Below are 19068 nucleotides of genomic sequence, written 5' to 3'. Positions count from 1 at the left end.
TACCACTCAGGACCCAGGAACAAGTGCTAACAGGGGTCTGGAAGGGGGGTAGAGTTGGATTTTGAAATTGCTGGTCTTCGATATTCCGACCTTTTGTGTCCACTGTTCTGAAATGTTCAGGTCAAGGTTACAAGCATTGACCACATTAGGAAACCTACATGTACGCGCGCGCACACACACACACTTAAATATATATATATATATATATATATATATATATATATATATATATATATATATATAATCTGTATATACTAGTTCTTTTATGGATTAGACTTTGTTTGGATATAAAGCAAAGTAGCTTCATGACTCTCTTAAAATGTAACCTGGAAAAATGTATGGGCAGTTTTAAATACACTCCTCAGTCTGGCCTTTCAAGACTTCATTCAAAGGAGTCAGAACTAGGCATAAATTAGTCATGTCAGTGTTTTCCTACAATTTGGGATATTGTTGACAGGCTACTGATGATCCTCTGGATCAATGGGGAAATATTAACTTATGAACCTATCATGTTTCTCCCCAACATTTTAAGATTTTTGGCTCAGGAAAAACTCATATAAGTGAGTGTCTGTAACCCTCCTGCTTTTCTTCCCATTGGAGTAAAGAAGAGTATTGGTGAGTCTCTTGCACTTCACAGCTGTTTTACTGAGTAGTGTCAGTAGAGACAAAACAGCTGTGGCAGGAATTTCAAGAAACCTGACACTGCCAGATGACAGAAAAAGGAACGGAAGAGGAGGCTGTTCAGCAAAGAGACTCCCAACCACATCTACTGTGAGCATCATCCTGCAGCCCTGGGTCTGATCCCCTCAGAGTCCATCCACACATCTATTGTTTTATTAATTGTATTCCTGAGCCAGTCTTTAATCAAATTAATGTCCCAGTGTCATTTCTGAAAAGAATCGCTCATATCTTCTGGCTCTTGAGAAACAAATGAGTAAATACGTGATTCAAAATGGTAGGGGAGAATTCACTCACTTATCACATTTCACTGGCTATTACAGTTCCATGTGGAATAAATATTGCACTGGCTACCAAAAAGAATGCAAAATAGCCGACCAAGTAAATTTTTCATGTCACCAGTAGGGAGAAAAGAACTAACAATGTTACACTCTGGTGACTGAAGACTATGAAACAGAAACGTAGCGCCATTTCTCATGTAAGTAAAGAAACATGACACTTCCTTGATTGCTGTGATTACTAAAACCATGCAACATACTGCATTATTCCTAAAGAAACCGTATCCCAAGCTACTGCTTAGAAAAGGCAGACAATTACAATCCAACCAGCTGTGCACAGGCATACGACGCAGCTATGTAGCAACTCATTGGAAGGCATAAAGTTAAAAAAAATTAAATGAAAGAATTTAAAAAAGTAAAGCTAAAAAAAAGAGTAACAGAGAAGTCAATGAAGTATAGCAAACCCTCCAAAGGCAAATTAAGTAACAAAGTAAAACTTACCAACTCAGTAGAAACAAGTTGGAGGTATAGTCAAGGCAAGTTTACAATGACTGGCTACATAGCAATATTTGATAAGCTAGCGCTGTTTTCCTTTTGAAAAGTCATATGCAGTTGTTAAAAAAATGTTTATTATTCATTGTTTTCAGTATTTGGTCAGATCATTTCTATTTAAAGTTCTTCCTGTAGCCACATGGACTTTCTCGGGGTACTTTGAATTTCTGCCACATATTCACATCGCTCACAAGCATTCATGCCATGTGTGATTGAGCATGTGTACACTGACACTCAGGCAGCTAAATATTGTCCGATGGGCTGGTACCCATCCAAGATTACTTTCCCTGCCTTCTGCTCATTGCAAGGTAGACCCCCCCCAGATCTGACTAGGACTAAATTACTGCTCAATGTCTGAGTTGTTTGGCTTATGTTACATACCTACAATCAACTGCATTACTAGCTGAGTTAAGTACAAACTTCCAGTGTTAAAGACTGTATTGCATTTTATTTTTCTGTCTATTTAATTGTTTCATTGAATATTGTGGTCTGTGTCTCTCTGTAGTTATTTATTTTTCTATTTAATTGTTTCATAGAATACTGCAGTCTCTCTCTGTCTCTGCAGTTAGTTTCCCACCTGCCCTCCCTGTTCTTGTTCTGGTATTAATCTTGGTAGCTTTGGAATTGCCTGCCCCTCCTGTAAATTTGTGTTTGAACACTCCTCCTGGGTCTGCCTCATTTGCTCACTCAACCGAGTACAGTGAGATCATATTTTGACTTCAGACACTCCTACCAGTCCCATCTGTTCAGCTCTGTCCCAGCTCTATTCCAGTCTAGTGTCACTAGCTCATTCTACCTAATACAGAAAGAATATTTGTAAAGGGCAAGCAACTTAGGTCTTTAATTTTTAATTATATTTTGTTTCTCCTTTCTCCCTTTCCGCTTTACAAAAAAAAAAACATTCTAAGCTTGTTTCCCACCTTTCCTGTAACTAGTCTTGCCCAGATACAGATTTGCTGTAACCAGGACTGTTTGAAAGCTTCTGAGCCTCCAAAGCCTTTCTGTGTTGGAAGGAAGCCTTCTAGCTTATCAGTGGGAGTGGTAAGCACTAGGTAGCCTATCTACCACAAGAGTGGTTTCTGGCCCAGAAATTGTAGTTTATTGGCCATTTGGGTGGTTTTTCCATCTCTTTCAACTTTCTGGTTTAAAAGCCTGCATTTGCACTTGTTTCCCACCCTTCCTGTAACTACTCTACTCCAGATACAGATTTGCTGTATCCAGGACTGTTTGTAAGCTTCTGAGCCCTCAAGCCTTTTTGTGTTGGAGGGAAGCGTTCTAGATTATCACTGGGAGTGGTAAGCATTAGGAAGCCTATCTACCACAAGAGGGGTTTCTGGCCCAGAAATTGTAGTTTATTGGCCGTTTGGGAAGTTTTTCCATCTCTTTCAACTTTTTGGTTTAAAAGCCCACGTTTGCAATTGTTTCCCACCTTTCCTGTAACTAGTCTAGTCCCGATACAGATTTGCTGTATCCAGAATTGTTTGTAAGCTTCTGAGCCCCCCAAGCCTTTCTGTGTTGGAGGGAAGCCTTCTAGCTTATCAGTGGGAGTGGTAAGCACCAGGTAGCCTATGTACCACAAGAGTGGTTTCTGGCCCAGAAATTGTAGTTTATTGGCCGTTTGGGCAGTTTTTCCATCTCTTTCAACTTTCTGGTTTAAAAGCCTGCATTTGCGCTTGTTTCCCACCTTTCCTGTAACTAATCTAGACCAGATACAGATTTGCTGTATCCAGGACTGTTTAAAAGCTTCTAAGCCCCCCAAGCCTTTCTGTGTTGGAGGGAAGCATGCTAGCTTATCAGTGGGAGTGGTAAGCACTAGGTAGACTATCTACCACAAGATACAGGTACAGATTCTTAGTTTTAGCACTTGAATTTGCTTATTCATGCTCAGCACTTGTTCAGAACTTGTTGTTAGTGTAAATAAGCTGCAAATTATTACAGCACTCAACCATCCTCTTTACCTAGAGGAAAACAGTTTTTGTACTTACTTTCCTCACTTGCTTATAGAAAAACAGCTCTTATACTCACTTTCCTTACTTGTCTAGAGGAAAGTAGTTTTTTATTCAGGCATGTCTAAGGGTCAGCTCCCAGTGTTCTCTCCTGTCTATCTGATGAATCTAGGCATCTTGGGGCAATGTAGCAATTGCCTCATGTACACAGACAACCCTCTCCTCCTACCACCCAACACCACAACCTGTGAGAGATGCACTTATTTAGCCAAACTGGAGGTTTGAACTTGACAGTCAAGAGGAGAAGGTAAACACTTGCACCACACCACACTCATCATATAGTCCCACTAAACCTACATCACCAAAATCCACACATAGAAACACAAAAGCAATCGCGGTGGCTCTCAATAATAATCTGATCAAGCAACAGAGACCTCCAAAGCAGAAATGCAAGCAACCTCCACCCCCCCCAACACAACCCAAATGACACATAGCCCACAGACTTAGTGTGCCAATAAACCACAGCCCATAAGGCAAAACAATGTATCCAGCACACTAGTCATAGGTGACTCTATAGTCAGGCACACTGACATCCTACTCACCAGGCTAAATAACAAGAAGATTACTGTCATATGCCTGTCGGGTGCCAGGATCCGCCACATAACCCATGCACTCAGGTCACTCCACAACAAGTACAAATATGACTCTGTCATTGTCCATGTTGGTGTGACTGACCTGAGATGTACCTCCCTGGACTACATGAAAAGAGACATGGAAGAGCTCTCCCATCTTGTAGCCCAAGCAGGTATGACCCTAGCCCTGAGTAGCATCCTGCCATCACCCAAAATGATACCGCAGTACAAGGACAAAATGATTGACTTCAACAATTGGCTAAGCTTCTGGTGTCATTCTAAGAGGATCCAGTATCTGTCTGCCTGGGACGGCATGGTCGACAGACCACGATGCTTTGCCAGAGATGGCCTGCACCTGTCACCCCTGGGATTCCGGATACTGGCTAAGGGTCTTGCCACCCCTATAGTGCCTTTTTTAGGCAGGGTTCAAATGACAAATTCGCCACCGTAACAGGAACAGGCAAGCAAAAACTGAGGGTAATGTTACTCAGTGCTAGAAGTCTAAATTTCAAAATGCACTCACTCGATGCACTCCTTAAAATGGAGAACATTGATATCTGTACAGTGTCTGAGACCTGGTTCAAGGCTCTAGAGAGCACCCCTGCATTACCAGGCTATAACTCATACCACACTTTTCGGCTATAAAACCTGGACCAAAACACCAAAGGCGGAGGTGTGTCCATATTCATTAAGGATATCCACACCTCCAGGCTAATTGTACAGCATAATGCATCCGAGGTTATCCAAGTGCAACTAACTCTGGCCAAAACTGAAATCGAAATTGTAGCTTGCTACAGATCCCCCACCATGCCCCCAGATTCCCACTCCTCTTTTCTTGATATACTGGAAAATATTAGGGTTCAACCAAATACCCTAATAATGGGCGATTTCAGTTACCCCACCATTAACTGGGAAAACTACTCATGTACCAAGTCTTTCACTCAACGCTTTCTGGAATTCATAAATTCCAATGCCCTGGATCAACTTATCCACACCCCCACCAGGGGCAACAATATCACAGACCTAGTCATTACCAACATGAGTGATTGGTGTTCCACACCTGAAGTCAACTCCTCGTTGGTCAGATCCGACCATAAGCTAATCACCCTAGATATCCGCATCCCACCCCCACCCACCATTAAGGAAACCATGGTAAAAGTTTTCTCCAAAGCCAACTTCATGATTCTTAAGACAGAAGTGGTGAACTGCATGACACCCATGCAGATGGAAAATACAGTTACGACTGCTGAATCCTACACAAATGCACTCTGTAAGCACTTATACAAGTGCATGGATCATGCTATCCCAAACAGAACCAAGACGCTATCCTCCAAAAAAATATGCCATTCTGGTGGTCCCCTGCCATAAACAAACTCTACAACAGAAGGAAGAAACTGTTGCAAAAGAGAGTAAAATCCCATGAGTGGAGGAGCTCCCTGGTCAACCTCAGTAAGAAGCTGAGATCCCTTATAAGATCCTCCAAAGCTGGCTATGAAAACAAAATCGACACTTATTCTAAGGGCAACCATATAGCATTCTATAGCTATGTCAAGAGTCTCAATGGCAACACCCAGATCTGCTCTGAGTTACAGCACAACGGCACAAAAATTACATAACCAACTGATATTGCCAACATCCTGGAAGACAGTTTCAGTGCTAACCGTACCCCCCCATCCCCTAAAGGGCCCATATCTATACAGGAAGCATGCAGAGTCCCTGTAATCACATCTGTGCAGGTAAAAGCTACACTCTCTAAAACCAAGAACAAAGCATCCATGGGACTGGACAGCATCCCAGGCTGTGTTTTACACAAACTTCAGAATGAACTGGCTCCCCACCTAAGCACCATGTTCAATCATAGTCTCACATCAGGCTTTGTGCCCATTGAATGGCGCACAACAAAAGTTATCCCACTCCACAAAGGGGGAGCCACCACTGATCCTGGGAACTATCACCCTATTAGCCTGACAAGCCCGGTCTGCAAGACCATGGAACATATAATCATGGAACTCATAAACAAAGACATTGGAAACCACCAAACTCTGGACCCCACCCATTTCGGGTTTGTGAAAGGCAAATCATGCCTTCTGAACCTGATCGACTTCTTTGAGGCAGTCACCAAAGCCGTAGACATAGGTGAGGTGGTTCACACAGCCTATCTTGACCTCGCCAAGGCTTTCAACACCATCCCCCATTCTGGAATTATAGCTAAATTCACTAAGCTAGGTATAAATCCCTACGTCACAAGATGGGTTGCCAACTGGCTCACTGACAGAACCCACACTGTAAAAGTTGCAGACTCCAAATCTGACTTCAAACCAGTGACAAGTGGAGTACTGCAGGGTTCAGTCCTGGGACATCTCCTGTTTGGTATCTACTTCTCTGAAGTACAGGCTAATACAGAAGGCCTTTGGCTAACGAAGTTTGCAGATGACTGCAAACTAGGAGCCATAGTCAAGTCCCCAAATGATTTGGACATCCTACAGAAGGGCCTCACTGAGACAGATGACTGGTGTCAGAGGCATGGCCTCAAGCTCAATGCCAAAAAGGGCATTGTCATCCCCTTTGGTAAAAACTCTATACCCATGAACGACCACATAAATGGCAGTCTACTTAATGCCGAATGTGTGATAAGAGACCTTGGTACCGAGGTGGACAGTAGTCTTTCCTTTGATAATCACATTGCCACATTAGTCAGGAAATCCTTCTATGCGGCACACCTTATCACAAAAGGGTTCTCATCCAGGAAAAAATAAGTCATTGTTCCCCTCTACTCGGCACTCATTAGACCCATTATAGAGTACAATGCCTCTTTTGGAATGTATCTCACAAGACATCTGCAGCAGCTGGAAAGGCCACAGAAGTACCTCACAAAGAGGATTACTGGCTTCAAACAGATGCCCTACACTGACCATCTCAAAAAACTCCAGCTTTACTTTATAGCATATTGCCTACTTCGAGGAGATCTCTGCCTAACATATAAAGCTATGTTAAACCCAGAACTGTTGGACATGCTACACCTAAAGAAATCCCAATCCCTCCAAACTACATGCTCTAGGGACCTAAACCTTGTCACCACAATAAACAGGACATGCTGGAGGGATAAATTCCTGTCCCAGAGACTTCCTATACTCTTGAACAAGCTACCCATCTATGTCAAGCAAAGTTCCTCATTAGCACTCTTCAAGAAAAATCTTGATGAATGGATGGGAAATAGGAAATACATCCCGGGGATCACTTCTGTGGCTCTGCTCAACAGAGGCACAGGAAATTAACTTTCTTGGGTGGAGTAAGTCAGGGAACCTTGTTGGCTAGCCTTATTTTTAGGCCCTTGGGCCGATAGCCTAGTACTTGCCTATAAGCTGAAGTATGAATGAATGAATGAATGAATGAGTGAATGAAGGGTAATACTTGATATCAGAAGAAATATTCAGCCCTCACTTGCAGTTGCACTAGCAACATATTTAGCACACGTGTTGCCAGATACATATGAGTATGTGCTTATGACAGTCCTGGTACCAAATTAAGTCTGTATTCTTCCAGTCAGGACTGATACTCTAGATAAATGTCTCCTAAGTTTACCAATGTAGCAAAACATTTCATATGCATTTCCTGTATCCCAGAGTTTTGAGGTAAGAAACAAATGCTAAGGTAACATGGAGTGTAGTATTTCTAATGCTACCGTACTGTTGTTTTCCATATTAATATGTAAGAGCATGCCATTAAATGCAGGTGATACTGGATAAGATATTCTCACAAAGAGCAAGTGTGGAGAGCTTTTGAGGTTGGTTATTACTGTTACAGAAGCACACAGTGCACTGTATAGTAAAAAAGAGGGGAGTCAGAGTTACACCTGTGGTTTTACATTATGAACATCTAGGGCTTATGAAGGCTTACTGTTCTTATAACAACGTAAATTTGGTGATTATGTTCTTAGAAGAATTTTCTGTGCTGGTAAATTTGGTTGTCAGGCAGGTAAGTAAACCAGTGCTTCATACTCCTTTGTACATTCTGGTATATAAAGAGCTGTTATGGCAGTAACACTGCACACATACATTATATGATATGTTTTGTGTTGCTTTATAGTAGTGTGCTTTAAAGGTAACAGTGCATAATGACACACTAATATTCTGATTTCCATTGTTATCTCTGAGATGCAAGGCATAACAAGCAGGTTTAGATTTAAAATCCTTTAATACAAACATACTGGCATAGTTTGTTCAGTGATGTGTTACTTTCCCAGAATGAAAAGTACAGAAAATGAGTACTGTATTATTTTGTTGTATCATGCAGTAATGACACAGGGCCAGATTCAATAATGCCTACACTAATTGTACATGGTCTGTAGTCAAGAAAGTCCCTACCATACTTTTTTGTGCTTTCTAGTCACTCAGAAAGATTATGCAAAGTATACATGTAGTTTACAGTTTGTGGTAACTTTTATGAATACCCCCTCAGTATTTAAAGCTGCAATAAAATGAGTAGGAAAACTAAAATTAAGAAGAAGAAGGTGTGAGTTATGCTTGTGTTGTCTGTTCACTCAGAACAATGTACGCAGTGTAAGTGTTAATGAATCCTGTGAGTTATGCTTGTGTTGTCTGTTCACTCAGAACAATGTACACAGTGTAGGTGTTAATGAATCCTGTGAGCTATGCTTGTGTTGTCTGTTCACTCAGAACAATGTACACAGTGTAGGTGTTAATGAATCCTGTGAGTTATGCTTGTGTTGTCTGTTCACTCAGAACAATGTACACAATGTAGGTGTTAATGAATCCTGTGAGTTATGCTTGTGTTGTCAGTTCACTCAGAACAATGTACACAGTGTAGGTGTTAATGAATCCTGTGAGTTATGCTTGTGTTGTCTGTTCACTCAGAACAATGTACACAGTTTAGGTGTTAATGAATCCTGTGAGTTATGCTTGTGTTGTCTGTTCACTCAGAACAATGTACACAGTGTAGGTGTTAATGAATCCTGTGCGTTATGCTTGTGTTGTCTGTTCACTCAGAACAATGTACACAGTGTAGGTGTTAATGAATCCTGTGAGCTATGCTTGTGTTGTCTGTTCACTCAGAACAATGTACACAGTGAAGGTGTTAATGGATCCTGTAAGTTATGCTTGTGTTCTATGTTCACTCAGAACAATGTACACTGTGTAGGTGTTAATGAATCCTGTGAGTTATGCTTGTGTTGTCTGATCACTCAGAACAATGTACACAGTGTAGGTGTTAATGAATCCTGTGAGTTATGCTTGTGTTGTCTGTTCACTCAGAACAATGTGCACAGTGTAGGTGTTAATGAATCATGTGAGTTATGCTTGTGTTGTCTGTTCACTCAGAACAATGTACACAGTGTAGGTGTTAATGAATCCTGTGAGTTATGCTTGTGTTGTCTGTTCACTCAGAACAATGTACACTGTGTAGGTGTTAATGAATCCTGTGAGTTATGCTTGTGTTGTCTGTTCACTCAGAACAATGTACACAGTGTAGGTGTTAATGAATCCTGTGGGTTATGCTTGTGTTGTCTGTTCACACAGAACAATGTGCACAGTGTAGGTGTTAATGAATCCTGTGAGTTATGCTTGTATTGTCTGTTCATTCAGAACAATGTACACAGTGTATGTGTTAATGAATCCTGTGAGTTATGCTTGTGTTGTCTGTTCACTCAGAACAATGTACACAGTGTAGGTGTTAATGAATCATGTGAGTTATGCTTGTGTTGTCTGTTCACTCAGAACAATGTACACTGTGTAGGTGTTAATGAATCCTGTGAGTTATGCTTGTGTTGTCTGATCACTCAGAACAATGTACACAGTGTAGGTGTTAATGAATCCTGTGAGTTATGTTTCTGTTGTCTGTTCACTCAGAACAATGTGCACAGTGTAGGTGTTAATGAATCCCAGGGGTAGTATTTAAAGCACCACTATCAATAAACTTTCAAAATATTATTAATTTAATTTTATGACTTGTTTAAAAAATGTATATAGATTTCAAAAATATTGAACCAAAAACAGAATAATTATACAATGGGTCTTACCCAGCAACCAAAATGTCAGAGTATGTGCATGCATATGTTGGACATCATTATTTGACAAGGTTTTCTGTTATTGTTCAGTTTAATATTTCCTGGAGTGCGACTGGGAGTTGACAGCCAGTTCAGCGACTTTCTTGATGGCCTTGGTCCTGCACAGTTAGTGAGTAGACAGACCCTAGCAACTCCTGCGATGGGTGAGTATTTGGACTTCAAGCGAGCTATTGTTTGCTTAACCATGTCATGCAGATGAGAAGGTATAACTGGAACAGTGAGCTAGAAAACTGCAGTGATAAAAAATCTTAAGAAGAAGTTGGATACTTCTCAAAATGTTCCTCTATTATATTTGTTTAAATAGAACAATTGTATTTAGCACAAATATAACTTAAAATAGCAGAAACGTTAGTTCTTAAGGAGAGCAAATTGAATAACAAATGGATACACCGAAAAAGGCATCATGATGATATTACTGTTTATTTTTATTTCTGATTTGTTTCAAAACCTTTTGTGTCTATCCTGTTAGAAGTTTGAGTCTTTATGAGAGCTCCAAAATTCTGAAAAATTATGTGTGATCCTTAAAGTAGTAGCAAAGGTATAATACTGTTGTACCAAGAGAGTGAGCCCCCTGCACCCTCTCAATGTTGCGAATTTCACCCTCACAGCCCAGCTACTTGTATATACTAACTCCATGATCACTGTACCTTAGAGAAGAGGAAATACCCTTTGTATACAGCAGTTTTGGACTTAGCATATATTTGCCTTTAATGCGACTTAAATTCTTGCATTTCTGGAGGATCACACTTAATAGACCTTGAACATGCAAGGGCAGCACAGTGGCACAGTGCATAGCATTGTTGCCTCACAGCAAGAGGTTCCCTGGTTTGATTCTCAACTGGGCTACCTTCTTTGTGGAGTCTGCATGTCTTCCCTGTGTTTGTGTGGATTTCCTGCAGGTGCTCCGGTTTCTTCTCACATTCCAAGGACATGCAGTAGATGGATTTGACACTCTGAGTTGGCCACAGGTGTGAATATGCTGTGGAAGTGCTACTACTGTAGGACTAGTCACCTGGTAGCGGTGTAAACCTTAGGTCTAGATGACTTGACACTGTTGAAGTGACACCCTGACCCCATATGCAAAAATGGGAAATGGGGTCATGGATGGATGAATGCTGGCAACTGCATATCTGCTATAAATTACACAAAATGAATGAAGAAGACATGACATTTCATTAAGCATGTGAGAATATAAAATTTTGGACTATATAGAACTTAAAATATCCCATTGTGCAATGTGTATCTCACTAAAATCTAAATCAAAAACACTGTACGAGAAAAAATAAGGTAGCATATGTTTTTAAATCTGCTTATTACAAAGATTCTTAACAAAAAAATATAGACTGCAACCACCCAACATATATAGACCGAAAGAAAAAATGAGGAACCATATGTTTTTATCTCTGCTTATTACAGATATTCTTAACAAAAAATATAGACTGCAACCACCCAACATATATAGACTGAAAAAAATCACGACTCTTTTTTTCAGTAATCAGAAAGACTACTGTTTTACACTTTAAAAATGCAGCTTTCCTTCTGGGAAGTTTTGTAAAAGGAACAGATATTTTTTTTTTATTTTTTAACTGTGGTTTAGTGCTTTGAATTTCAACAAATAGTTTATACTGACTGTTCACTTAACCCAAACCAATTGTTTAACATATGACTACCACTGCAATGCTCTGAACTAAATTCTTTATCCCCCTCCCCATCAATGTCTGCCAACCCTTTTTAACTCAATAATACTACATTTTTCCTATCCAGCATAATTAAAGGAATGTTTGTAAGGACATTAGTACTTGTATTGGCCTGTAGAGTACACACTTATGGGGATGCATTGCACGTAGTCTTGCCTTGAACTCAGATGAGACAAAGCCATAGTTAGCTCTTGTTGTCCCAAATACTGTTCCCCTCAGCACTGACTGGAGCAGATTAAAAGTCTCTGTTTGGATCTAGTGCGCCTCACCTCTGGAGAAAGCCCGGTTTGTGTCAGTTGTTTTTTCTTATCTGCACCCCTCAACTTTAAGTTCAGGTGTACAGAATAAAAGAGATTCCAATTCAAGGCTAGCAAAAAAATATCTTTGTATTTTTACTGCACTGAAATGCTGAAGAACTGATGCAAATGCAGTACCAGCTTTCGTTTCTAAAGCTGTGTTCAGAAATGCCAGCAAAGAAATGGCACACCAGTACTTGTCTACTGTCTGATTGGCATCTCCTAATCATGTCCTCCCAATTTTACAAATAAAATTCACTGTTTACTCTTTACACTTTTCTCTTGTCATAGGTTCATAGGTATATACTAGGCTAATGACCTCCAGGGCCTTTATAAACCTAGCTACAAAACCCAACCGAACTGTATATACTGGTAACATGTGCATCTTAATTGGGGGGGTATGTTAATTAGGAGGGGTGTATTAGTTGACGGATATATTATTCACTGAATCACTCTTGCTTTTTGCTTGAACAACAAATCCCACAACAGCTGCCAATGACTCTTGCATTATAAGGTAGTTTGTTGAAAACTTGAAGGTAAGAATCCTAAAGTTTGAAGTGTATCTCAATGCAAGTGATCAGAGGAACCAGAGAAGGTTCAAGGTGCAACAGTTTTACATGGTGCATGAGATGATATCATACATTTATTGATTATTTTCTCTTTGAGGAAGAAGCAAAGGAAAACTAACAGTTTCCAGGCACAAATTTAAAGAACTTTGTCAGCTAAGAAAAACTTGCCCTGTGTATGTACTTCTCAAGAAATCAGGCGCACAGGACACTATTAATGTTTATACGATTGAGTTAAACACTCAAGCAAAATACAGAATTTGATGGAATCACATTATTCAGAGAGAGAGAATGACCTAGGAAGCAGAGTGCTCAGAGAATCAGATTTTGCTTTTGATGAAGCAATGGTTGCATTAAAAATGAATAAAAGTTTGCCCTGTTAAAAAAAGTTAACCAAAGAGGTAGAAGTGCATAAAATTAAAACTGGCTAAAATAAACTGAAAATAAAACATAATGTGAAAGTACACAATAACAAGGATAGCAAAAAACATTTGTAGCCTTGACATGTTCAAGACTGTAGCCAAGAAATGCTGCCCGGCAGAAAATAGAACTGTGTATTCTAGGTTTGAATAAAATTATGGAAGGAAGAGATGCATTGCCTTTAATCAGAATTATACAGTTTGCAATAATGTAGAAAAAAAGCAAAACAACAGCATTTCATATAATTTGCTTGACTTGCATACTAAAAATTAGAAAAAAGCTGATATGTTTATTGAGATTAACACAAAACAGTGCTGTGCCAAATGCATTTTTGATTGAAAAGCTTGTCGCTAATGGCAAAGTTATTGAACTGAAGTTGCAAGGCAATGTGAGTAATTATTTTGCATTTTTTTTAATATAATTAGAGCATAATGAGAAAACCGTGATTCAGATGTCATTGTAGTGAGTATGCAAGAGTAGAAATATATAATTTATTATATATTGCATGTTTGTATCGGACTGTAGGCACAACCTGACACAGTAACATAAACAGATAACACAAATATTCACATATCTGTGAGGGAGCCAGGGTCTCTAACCCATGTAGTTGTCTGAAATGTGCAAAGGTATGCAGCAACCAAAATGTTAAGAATAAGAAGAATTCAACTCAATTGGTGTAAACGGTTGCAGTGCAAATGTTGTGCAGAATAATGAACCTGTTAACCAGGAGAATACAGTGACTCACTCAAGTGATGGTATTTTGTAGAATTATACTTACTTATTCCCCACTGTCAGTTGTTGTCCAAGAGAACACCATATTCAAATATCTCCAGATATAGTACCTGAAGTCCCTAGGTAGGAAACTGGAAAATAATTAATATTTGTAAGTGTTAGTCTACAGTATGATCTTAAAATAACTGAAATCACGGTTGTGGTTGTGAAACTACTGAATGGGTTAGCATTATAGTTACTGCATCAAATCAGGACAGTCTACCTAGCCCCACAAGATTTGATAAAGTGAAAAAAAGAAAACATTATCCACCACTACCAGGTGAAAAACTTGTATCCACATGCAAAGCATATTGTGGAGCAAGATGCTAACTGGGGCTGTTTGCAGTGCAAGCTGGATGAAGAAAGCTTAATGTTTTGTGCATTTGTTACACCACCAGGGAAATATAAATGTTTCCAACTACCTACTGGTATCCTGTCAGTGCCAGATTTGTTTTCAGTGAGCCATTGTTGAAGGCCTAGATGGTTTGATCAATATTATGTGCTCCCTGTCAGTGATTATGACAAAATATGCAGACATGTTAACTTGCTTAAACATTAATAAGAAAATCCTGACAGCTGAAGTACTATAACCCAAAAATAGCCACAAGTTATATGCAGTCTGTGGTAAGGTGCTTAGAATGATGATGTAAATGTCCACCAGAGTAGCATAAATATTACACAATATCACAGTATGATCAACTCTCAAGGTCTGGACACATTGTAACACAGCTGCAGTGTGACAGATGATTGAGCAATAGAAAAAAATGTGATTTATATGTACAGGCTACAGGGAATGTCCAGGAAAGCCCACGTGCCACCTGTGATGCAAGCAAATTTCCAGAAGTCCACATACAACAGACCACACTATGATATGAGATATACATGGAACTAAAACAGCCATTAAAACATTCCAAGTAATTAATACCACCACTGATGTAGCACAGGTAGAAACATGATATAGCAGACTCATAGGGTCAGTTGTCTGGCAAAAGCCTAGAGGTAATGTGCAATTACAAATAATCCCTGTCCTTGGCAGTGGAACACATATAACCTTTATCATGAGTCAGGTAAAAGACAGTGGAGGATGGCCTCCTGCACTTATGCCATACAGTTATGTTCCACAGAAACAGATTTCAGTAGCTCCAACAGTCATATGTTTAGAAACAGTCTTCTTTTTCCTTGAAAACTCCGCAACTTTGAGGTCATCTAAAGGTGAGATGGATTTGACTAAAGATGCCCACTCCACCTGTCTGGATCTCTTTGAATTTATCAGGATTCAACCCTTTACCCTGATCTTGGGCGACTTTAACTACCAAACCATAGATTGGAAAAACTACTCATGCCAGAATGCAAATGCCCAGAGATTCCTCAATTTTATCAATGCAAATGCCTTTTGAACATCTAGTCGATACCCCCACAAGAGGTGATAATATCATGGACTTGGTATTAACCAACATGAGTAACCACTGCAGCAGCCCTACAGTATTATCTTCCCTGGTAAGATCCAACCATAAAGTGGTCAATTTTGAAGTCAGCATCTCCCTTGACTCCCCTCTAGCTAGGGTCAAACAAAAAAAAACTTCTCCAAAGCTGATTACAACCTCCTGAAGGAAGGTATAAGCAGCTTCGCAGCCCCCTCCCCCTCTGTTGGAAATGGCACCAATGTCCAACTCTACACCAGAGTACTATATGAGCACTTATATAGATGCATGGAATTAGGAATACCTGACAGGACAAAATCATCCTCCACAAGGAAGTGGTCATCTGCAATAAATAAACTATATAACAAAAGGAAAAAATTGCTGTCCAAGACCAAGAAGGAGCAGGTGTCCAATTGGAAGCAATCTCTCTTTAACCTGAACAAGCACATAAGAGCACTAGTGAAATCTTCTAAAGCCAACTTGGAGTCCAAATTGGTCACATCTACTAGAGACAGTCATAAGGCCTTCTTCACATATGTCCGCAATCTCAAAGGAAGCACCAAGATCTGTTCAGAACTGGTGTTCAAGGACATCACATACACAAATGCTGTAGATATAGCCAACCTACTGGCTGACAGATTTAGCAAAAACTTCCCCTCTCTGTCCCCCCATCAGTAAATCAGGACATCTCCAGTACCTGACCCCTCCCCTTATCTCTAGGGAACAGGTCATCAATGCCCTCTCAAAGGCAAAAAAATACAGCCTCCATGGAACTTAACATCCTAGGCTGCATCCTGCGTGAACTCAGGCATGATCTTGCAGCACCATTAGGCACCCTGTTCAACTAAAGCGTGAGTATCAGCTTTGCCCCAGCTGAGAGGAGGACAGTGACTGTCATCCCTTTACACAAAGTTGGAGTGTCCACCAGTCCAGGAAATTATAGACCCATCAGTCTAACTAGCCTGATCTGCAAGGCCATGGAATGGATTATCATGGACCTCCTTAACAGGGACATTGGCAATCTCCAAACACTCGACCTTATACAGCTTGGCTTTGTCAAGGGAAGATCATGTTAGTTAAATCTGGTTGACATCTTTGAGACAGTCACTAAAGCCATGGACGAGGGGAAGACAATGCACACCACTTACCTTGACCTGGCCAAGGCCTCCAACACTATTCCCCACTCAAGCATAATAGATAAACTCTCTCAACCAGGCATCAATCCATATGTTATCAGATGGGTAGCAAACTGGCTCACTGATAAAACACACCTAATCAAACCAGGGGAAGCCACCTCAAGCAGTAGTCCCGTAACAACCAGAGTACTCCAGGGATCGGTCTTTGGGCCTCTGTTATTCAGGATATACTTTTCTGAGGTGCAGGCCAAAACCAGTGGGCTATGGCTGACCAAGTTTGCAGATGACTACAAGCTGGGCACAGCCATCAATTCCCCAAGTGATGTGGGTGTTCTCCAAGAGGGTCTCACCTAAACAAATGACTGGTGCCAGAAACATGGCCTTAAGCTGAATGCCAAAAAATGCATCATCATCCCCTTTGGGGAGAGTGACATCCCCACATATTATCACATTAATAACAATGTCCTAAGCATGCAATCAGTTGTGAGGGATTTGGGCACCCAGGTTGATAGCAACCTGACTTTTGACCACCATGTTGTTTCCATTGTATGGAAAGCTTTCTACATGGCCCACCTTATAACTAAAGGTAGCTCATCCTGGGAAAAGAAAGACATAATTTCCCTGTATTCTTCCCTTATAAGGGCAATTATTGAGTACAATGCCCCCTTCAGCATGTACCTCATAAAGCACATGCAGCAGCTGGAGAGACCACAGAGGTTCCTCACCAGAAGACTCCAGGGCCTCAAACATCTACCCTACACAGATAGACTAAACGCCCTGTCTCTCTACTCAGTTTCATACAGACTCCTCAGAGGTGACCTCTTTCTGGCATACAAACCAAGCTCAGACCTCACCTTGATGGGACTGCTACATATCTGCAAGTCAAGCTCCACTCGAGTAACCTGCACGCGCAACCTCGAACTGGTCTATGACATCACTAGGACTTGTTGGTGGGAACAGATTTGTGTCCTAGAGGCTCTCCCATCTGTGGAATAGACTCCCTCTTCACGTCAAGCAGAGTACCTCATTATCCCTTTTCAAGCACAACCTGGATAACTGGATGTGAAACAGAAAATACACCCCTGAGATTTCTTGTGTCCTTGCTGGACAGGGGCTTTGGATGTTGACTTGTCTAAACATGGGCTAAACTCTTGGCTAGACTTATAAAGGCCTCAGGGCCAATAGCCTAGTAACTTCCTATGATCCTATGATCCTATGATTGGATGAAATGGTTTTTGTTTGCAAACCAATGCCCCATACTGGCTGGGCTGGCTAGAAATATAGGTATATGTGAACTTTTGAAACAGTTCTTAGGTGAAAATTTACATCATAATTTGACATTCTACATATCCTGCCTGATGCAAGCTGAAGCAGGAACTACAGATCATGATATTTCTAACTTCCAGTTGATTTTTAGCATACAGAAAAACAGACAAAGACCACAAGGTTGAAGTCTATGTTTGGCTACCAAAAAAGAAAAAAACCTGAAGAGTGAAGTATTGAATGGAAGACCGCGAAACTGACGATTACCGAAGAATGACATCATTAAAAAAAAGGCATAGAATGGCCATAGTCGGCCAACATCGTAAACACAACCAACCAAAGTGGGGGGCTGTGCCCTCCCACCCCTGTAACTATATATGCCAACTCTGAGATCAGATCAGAGTACTATGGGGAATAAGGCAAATTTTAAAGGTCTCCCTTCACTTACCTTATGCTTCGCATTACTTCCTGGTTGTTGGCCAACTATGGCTATTCGATAAATTTATTTTTGATGATGTCATTGTTTGGTAATTGTTGTTTTCTCTGTCTTTCATTCTATATTTCATCCTTTGGATTTTTAATTTTTCAGTAGACAAACATAGACCCCATGGTTGTACCCACCACCCCATAGTCTGGACTGGTTAAAATAGACAATCTGCCACATTTACTTGCAGGAACACTTGTATAGCAGTATTGTAAACTGCTTGTTCAAATTTCAGGATCATGTATGGTCATTTAATGGTGAGGCTGTTTCCATCACAACCCCATGGGAAAGGTCTACAATATCTGTTTCTGAGAAGCTTTTCTTTTGCAGAGCAGAAGTATGTGTACTAGAGGTTCATAAAGGCTGCCGGATATATTTTTTGTGTGCCTATGGATAGTATACAGCTGCTGAGAGATGGCAATCATAGAGGGGGATGTACTGTTCATCTCCAACATTCGGGACTTTATAGAGTCTGTCAGATTCTGTATTGTTGTTAACATTAAAGAACTGCCGTTGTCATCTTCTGTTACTACATGCCTCAGCAAAAAATTGCCAATTTTAAGTAGAATTCCAGCTCTGTACATTGGTTACTAGCTTAAGGAACATTTCCTGATGCAAAAAGACAGTTCCTACATTTTGTCAAATTATTTGGTGTAGTGATTTAGCACGTATGAGCTATAGAACCTCCATGGATATACTACCATCAGAATGATGAACTCCAGGTGGTCACTTGCCCTTGCTGTCTCAGTCTTCATAGTGATCATGGGACACACCCGTTCCACGTCTGAAGCTCTGGTGGTGCACTATAAATATCCATAGATCCCCTGCAGATGTCAGGGGGTTAAT

General features: G+C 40.5%; 1 protein-coding gene across 21 annotated transcripts in view; it reads left to right on the top strand.

Moving 5' to 3' along the window:
- The window catches only part of LOC122806573 (regulating synaptic membrane exocytosis protein 1-like), a 3343889-nt gene that overhangs the window by 3247700 nt on the left and 77121 nt on the right, over positions 1-19068 (top strand). For all 21 annotated transcript variants that reach the window (XM_044077123.1, XM_044077214.1, XM_044077165.1 and 18 more), the window contains one exon: positions 10199-10311. In XM_044077123.1, coding sequence (XP_043933058.1) covers positions 10199-10311 — 113 coding nt within the window. The remainder of the gene's footprint in view (positions 1-10198; positions 10312-19068) is intronic.

The sequence above is a fragment of the Protopterus annectens genome, chromosome 1.part1 (genome assembly GCF_019279795.1).
Source record: "Protopterus annectens isolate FY-2018-M chromosome 1.part1, PAN1.0, whole genome shotgun sequence".
NCBI lineage: Eukaryota > Metazoa > Chordata > Ceratodontiformes > Protopteridae > Protopterus > Protopterus annectens.
This window is presented reverse-complemented; position numbering and strand designations above follow the sequence as displayed.